This window comes from Serpula lacrymans (genome assembly GCF_000218685.1).
Source record: "Serpula lacrymans var. lacrymans S7.9 unplaced genomic scaffold SERLAscaffold_8, whole genome shotgun sequence".
Taxonomy (NCBI): domain Eukaryota; kingdom Fungi; phylum Basidiomycota; class Agaricomycetes; order Boletales; family Serpulaceae; genus Serpula; species Serpula lacrymans.
In genome coordinates, this window is record NW_006763297.1 from 1,942,090 (window position 1) to 1,948,579 (window position 6,490).

Sequence of the window (6,490 nt, forward strand, 5' to 3'; positions counted from 1 at the left end):
GCAGCTGTACCCGGCGCAACTGTGCGGAGCAAAGGCCTCTAAGTACGACCGTCGGCTCCCCTTCAAGTACATATCTCGGTGCGCAAGGTTGCAGAATGAGCGGAATGCCGTGCAAGACAAACGACAAGTGGTGCATGATTTACGCGATGCTCGTGATTACGCTCTAACGCCTATGTACACTTACAATGCTATCGGCGTTATACGGACTTTCTGCGGTACAGTACCAGCTCCTGCTCTAGCCCCGCACCAGCCTTGGGTAACCAACAGCGTGCTCATTCACAATCAAACTATTCTTGACCGACGACGAAGCCAGACATACATGTACATGCCCGCTGTAGCAGCGTAAACAGGACACGGTCGTGTTAGTATTAGACCCGTCGGCCGACGCTCATTAACACATGTTGTCTTGTCCGATTAATGCCTGTCGCCATCGTAGACAAGGCCTGCCAACCCATAGCGTACAATGAAAGCCAGCACACTCCCTGCAACCTGCGCGAGAAGTTCGTGTATATCAGCGTATGAACGTACCATTGTCAAAGAAATCGGGTATACATACCTGTGTGCACATAAGTGTCTGAACAAGTCTCTTCTCGTTCATCGGTCCCAGCCGTAAGAGGAAGAAATTGAGGATTGTAAGGTTTGTTGCTTCGAGAACATTTCCTGTCGTTGCATGTATCGTTAGCTCGGTGAGTCGTAGTGTCGATAGCGTTCGAAGAACGAGGGTTGTCAAGTTTGATGGAGGCTTGATGAAGAGGGTTTTTGAGGGATGCAGGAGATTCGTATCAGGGTCAAATCTAAGGTCGAGTTATTTATCTAACCCCGCTACGTTGATGTAAATGAAACTAACCTCGGGACTCGGTGCCTCGGACATGGTACGAGGCCGAAGAGCTGTGGGCATGATAACAAGAAGTTAAAAATCTGGGGTAGAAAGAACAGAAGCAGGGTTTTGGAGAAATGGGCTTGAATTCCGACGACAGAGAAGGCCATTCCAGTGACATAACACAGTGTATCTCCTGGGAACGCACGTGCTGGATACCTTCGTATCATTTCACTGTCAGTGGGGTGCCAACGTGCGTTGGAAGAATGAAACTGACCAATTGTGATACATGAATCCGAGACAAACTCCGACCAAGGGAAGCATGAAATATAGACTGAATAAATGTCTTCCGACGAGTTCTTTGCTGCCGTATGACATCCCAGCGTGTAGGACCCCACCAACTTCTACCTCGGCTTGGCTACCAAGGAGGTGAAGAGGTATACGGAAGTCGATTGGCCATGGGAGATAAAGCAGGTCATTCAGAATGACCGAAAGGGCAATTATCAGTGCCTGGCTAACTTCTGAACCATTTATGCCGGCGAGGATGTTTATGCTATTTGTTGTAAACGTGGAGAGCAGGGACATGTAGACATAATAGAGAGGACCTGCCAAAAATTATCGGCAATCAAACCTAGAACGTGATAACAGCAAGAAATGAATGTAAGAACCTAGATTTACTAGCACGCCAAATATGGACCGCAAAGGAAGAGGGACAACGACATGTGTGTTCCCCCCTTCAGCGTAATAAACCATAAGGAGGGGTATGGATGCAATTATTGGGATTGGTAACTTATGCCGCCATCTAATGTCGAATACATCATCTAGGAATCCTAGCATTGTGGCCATCAGGAGTGAGAGTAGAGATGAGAGGTACATTGCTAGCTGTAGGTTCTATTGTTTAAAGGCGGGCGTTCAAAGGGAGATATTTATTGACCTCATGATGGAGAGAAGCTGTGGCAGTCAAGCCCTCTGGTTCTTGAGGCTTTGCAGAAGATAGATTTGCGACCAAATTCGAGAAAGGAAAGGGGATGAACAAGATCAAGAGCAGAACATAGATTGATGCGCAGGCCAAACCCAGACTCTCTGGTCTGTTCGAGAATACATCGTCAGAGTCTTCCAAATATACCCAGAGTAACTGACATACATTGGATCTGAGTAAATCTTGAGCAAATCCCTGCCCTTGAGGTTTGCCCCCTTGAATGTGGGTCCAAGTGCAGGAACGAGGTATAAAGCAGCTAGAAAAGCATAAATGGAGAAACCAAACGAGGTGTATAGTGCAGGAAGAGGAGGGGCTGGGCTGAGGAGTGGCCGTACCACGAACCAGGATGCAACTGGAATGAGAGAAACAAGCAGAATGGTAGGGAGCGGGCGAGGAGAAAGAGCTTTGGCCATAGCGCGATATGAGTTGCGTTACAAGTTTATAACGGATAGCCTACAACCGCTAAATTTGGCCTACGCTTAAGTCATGTTTGACGAAACATGACGGTCATATACGGACGGCCTACACATGGCATGCCGTTCAAACACTCACGTTCCCACACTGTAAACGAGGTCCAGCCCGTAGCTCTGCCACTGGTGCAATATTTTTTGCTTAATACTGTTAAGTGATCAAAATGTCAGTGAACTTATGCTGTCTGTAATGTATGCTAAGTCTTTGAATCCTATGATGCATGTTTGACATGCTGTTCTGTCCTTGAATGTCCTTATAAGCTTGCCCTAAGCTTGTGCACAGTATACTGAATTCAAGTAAATGGTTCATTGAATCTTTACAAACATCAACATATATTGTAACGTAAAAAGTCTATGGTATTACATTGATAAATTGATGAGAAATAAAAAAGGGACTCCAGAAATGGTAAAGGATGATAATATGATCTGATAACAAAACACTTTAGTAAAAAGGGTGAGAATTGGGGAAAAGTCTACTTGCCAGTCACGGATAAAGCCAGTCAGAATTTATATACCATCTGTCATTTAAACCATGTGGATATAGCACTTTTATTCTCTCTCCTGAAGTGCAGTGAGACAATGCAACATAAAGTTACCCATGTGAAAACACGTAAATCCAGCCCAACCTGTGTCACTGATTGGAATAAAAGCTATCTGTCCTGCATGTTTTCCTCCCAAGACACGGCACTTCAATACTCTTCTCTTCATCTCTATCAAAATCATGCATGTTCCGATACAGAGTCCATTTAGGGTATCAATATTGTGGAGGAGCATAAGTGGATATCCAGCTTTAAGATTGAGGTGTGCTTCAGGAAGGCCAGATACTTGCAAGGAGTTCAAGAATTCCACAGGATAATGTTTATGCCCCTCTCCAACCACTTTATCAATTGACAGAGCTACTAACTCTTCCTCAGGGAGTTTTGTGAGGATTGCTGAATTAAGGTCGCTAAGAGCATCATTTTTTGTGGAGAGGATGGTGCAGTTGTAACAACCAAGAGTTAGTTACTCTGGCGCACTAGAACCAACTATAGAGATGATGATGAGGGAGTGGTTACCCTTTAGACTTCAACAAGTTAGTTGTGAGGATACAACAGGAGGACTCGCTGAGGAGTCTCCTTGATCTATTAGTCTATATATACTACTACAGGTTTGTTTGTACATGTATACTGTACAGTTGATAGAGGCAGTGGCTGATGATGGGGCTTAGCCCGTGTGACCAGCTCCACTGCGTGAGAGACTTGTAGCTAAAATAAGAAGAAAGGCAGCGCAGCACGAGAAAGAGGAGTTTGAACAAAAGGGAAAGTGCCGCATGGCACAATGTGAGAAAACTATAGTAAAAGGTTAAAGAGGAGAATGAAAAGTAAAGGTCCAAAAATGTGTTATTGTAACAGCAGTGGAAGAAATAATGGTCATCTTGGTCTCCATTTGCAATTCCGGGATAGGTAGTGTTGACTAATGAGTCTATGGTGTTTTCTGGCATAAGCATGTTGGTGGGGAGTTCAATAGTTCCATCTCCTGAAATTCCACACCCACTACCAACATCCAGGAGCCAGCTAGCAAATGCTTCACTTTCTGGAGTACGGTCCAGGCACATGTTCTGTGTGAGATAGCAGACATGAATATTTGTCCACAATCATGACCTTCTAAGAGAGGCAGAACTAATGTGTTGCCTTGACCCTCTTGGAACAACAGGTGTTGTTTGGCAGAAGTCCCCTCCAATTACCATTGTAATGCCTCCAAATGGAAGCTGATTATCCAAAATGTCCCGCAATGTACAATCCAATGCTTCAATTCCATAATGTGTTGCATCAGTGCTTCATCCCAGAGAATAACTCTGGTATGTCTCAATGGAGGTCAGAGTTTTTTGGAATCCTGCATGTGGATGTTTCATGTACAGGAATAGGGATTCCAAAGTGTGAATGAGCTCTGCGGCCACCCTCCAAGAGCAGGGATGCAATCTCAGAGGATGCTACACACAGAGCACCATTATGATTATCTCTTGCTCAAACAGCGGCTGCCATTGTATTACAGAGATATGTTTTTCCCCTACCTCCAGCACTGTGAATCAAGCAAGATCTTCTCCAATTATGATGAATTGACTGTATGATGGTATCAAAAGCATTCTGCTGCTCTTGACTGAGCTGCTCTACATTATCTTTTGAGTAATGATAATACAGTTAAGTGATCAAATTTTACTAAGTAAGAAGTCAGTGAACTTGTGCTGTCTGTCCTTATAAGCGTGAGAATTTTCAAAGTGGCTACAATTTTCACTGCACTCGTTACTACTGCACTCTACCTACTCTACTGCTAACCGAAAACCACGCGAGCAAAACTAAGTGAAAAAATGTGCTCCCATGTGTGCCACACACGACTTTTGAGACCACTGTCCCCTTTGTTATAGATGGTATACAGACTAAAGCCAGATATTGTTCACAGCCCGCTGGAATTAATTCATATGGTTCAGATGAACCAAATTATATAGCACGGCCCTCCGGGCAAACCTGGTCCCCCGGTTTGTAATCACACAAGGCCGTGTTATAATTGTAGAACACAAGAGTGTTACAATCATAGAATCATGAAGTAAGGTTTACTATGATGAATACTTAAATATTGTTATAGGTAATACAAAATCATTCAAACTAAAATTTCATTCTTGATAGCTCTATAGTATAGCGTGAGCATGGGTGATAGAGAGTGCAAAATAACCCATACGCAGCCGCAATAATATTCATGAGAGATAAATCTTCCATAGTGACGTGAGTTGGTTTGGTGGAATCTCTTTGGGCGTGTTTAACAATGAGTAACCCCCCCTTCCAGGTAGGGTTACTGAGTAATTGGTGAAAATGGATGTGCAGTAGTTGGTCAAGTAGCGTATTACACTTCCATGGATGAAGTTGGTCAAGATAGAATATAGTGTAGTGATTTGCAAGATATAAACCGCAATTGGACAGGGAGATTGAATGAAGCTGGTAGGATTTGATGAAAGGGGGATGGAATGTCATGGAGTGTAAAGGGTGAGAAGGATGAAAGTAATTGTTGCCATCGACAGATACTCCGTATTCCAAATAGTTGCGGACCAACATTTGGATGGGGATGAGTAGAGCACTATTTCCGGCATAGGTGTCAGTGTCTATGATCATATTGACCTGGCTGTCAATTGGGTCTGCCAGGGGAGGGAAAAACGATAGCGGAGTATTGGTGTTGCCAGCATTGTGAGGTGGAGTAAATGTCCGGTTTGCATGGTACATTGGTTACATGTGCTTATGTAGTAGCAGTACTTGCAACACCATGTGCAGTCATGGTGGAGTGTTTTGATGCCATGAGATGGTCCACCTTTCATGACGTAGGTAGTAGTTGAAGACAAAAGTGGATCGATTTTGTTAGGGATACATGAAGTATTACATAGACAACAAATTGTGAATATAAACAATCAAATGAATATAAAAGCAGTTTTGCTGTATATGACTGATACAGCTTGTAACTCAAACATGGTTTTCTGTTACGATTTGTCTACCTCTATTACGGACTACTCATTTCTCGTTACTCATCGGTTATACCATCGGACCAATGACTCACGTCCCTCACATACACTTCCGCTCCTCTCGCACTTCTATTACCTTGTATAGTACTCAGTCCTCAACGGACAGACCTACCCTAGATAGGACGTAACTCCTATCGCCGACTTACTTCTCTATAAATACGCTTGTAACAGTAGTAGTATTCTCCAATACGATTCTACGCAGTTCACGCTTACAAAGCTAGACTTCTAAGATCAGACTTCCATACGGAAGAAGACCAACAACCGTTGGAATCCCTCTACTCAGAATTACATCCTCGAACTTGTCTTCGGATAAGTCTCTTTGAACAAACTCGACGAACCCTCAGACTTTGTTAAGCACTTTGTGCGTAACAAAATAATTGTATTCCATACCAGAAGTCCCACCTATTTAGGTTTGGGAAGAAAAAGCCGACAATACGTCGCAACGACCGAGAACCAGATCTCAGAGAGCAGGAAGAAGCTCAGACGATTTACAGACACAGACAGCAACACCCCCGACATCGTCCAGACAAGGAAGGATAGCAGCACCACCCCCCTTCCCTCAACCAGACGTCACCCGACTCCACACCAGAGAACAGGCAGACGCATTCTACGAAGCTAGAACACGTTGGCTACAGTTCTACGCGGAAAGTCATCCACAACTAATCCCCAGAACACAACACATC

At 44.0% G+C, this 6,490-nt stretch overlaps 1 protein-coding gene across 1 annotated transcript; it reads right to left on the bottom strand.

Moving 5' to 3' along the window:
• Positions 1-100: 100 nt before the first annotated feature.
• Positions 101-2,305, bottom strand: SERLADRAFT_470528 (uncharacterized protein; the record flags this gene model as incomplete). The annotated part of the gene is made up of 7 exons (XM_007319668.1): positions 101-489; positions 557-794; positions 848-1,036; positions 1,095-1,422; positions 1,486-1,699; positions 1,752-1,905; positions 1,962-2,305. 7 exons carry the CDS (start codon positions 2,207-2,209, stop codon positions 415-417), a joined length of 1,446 nt encoding a protein of 481 aa, XP_007319730.1.
• Between the last annotated feature and the right edge of the window lie 4,185 nt (positions 2,306-6,490).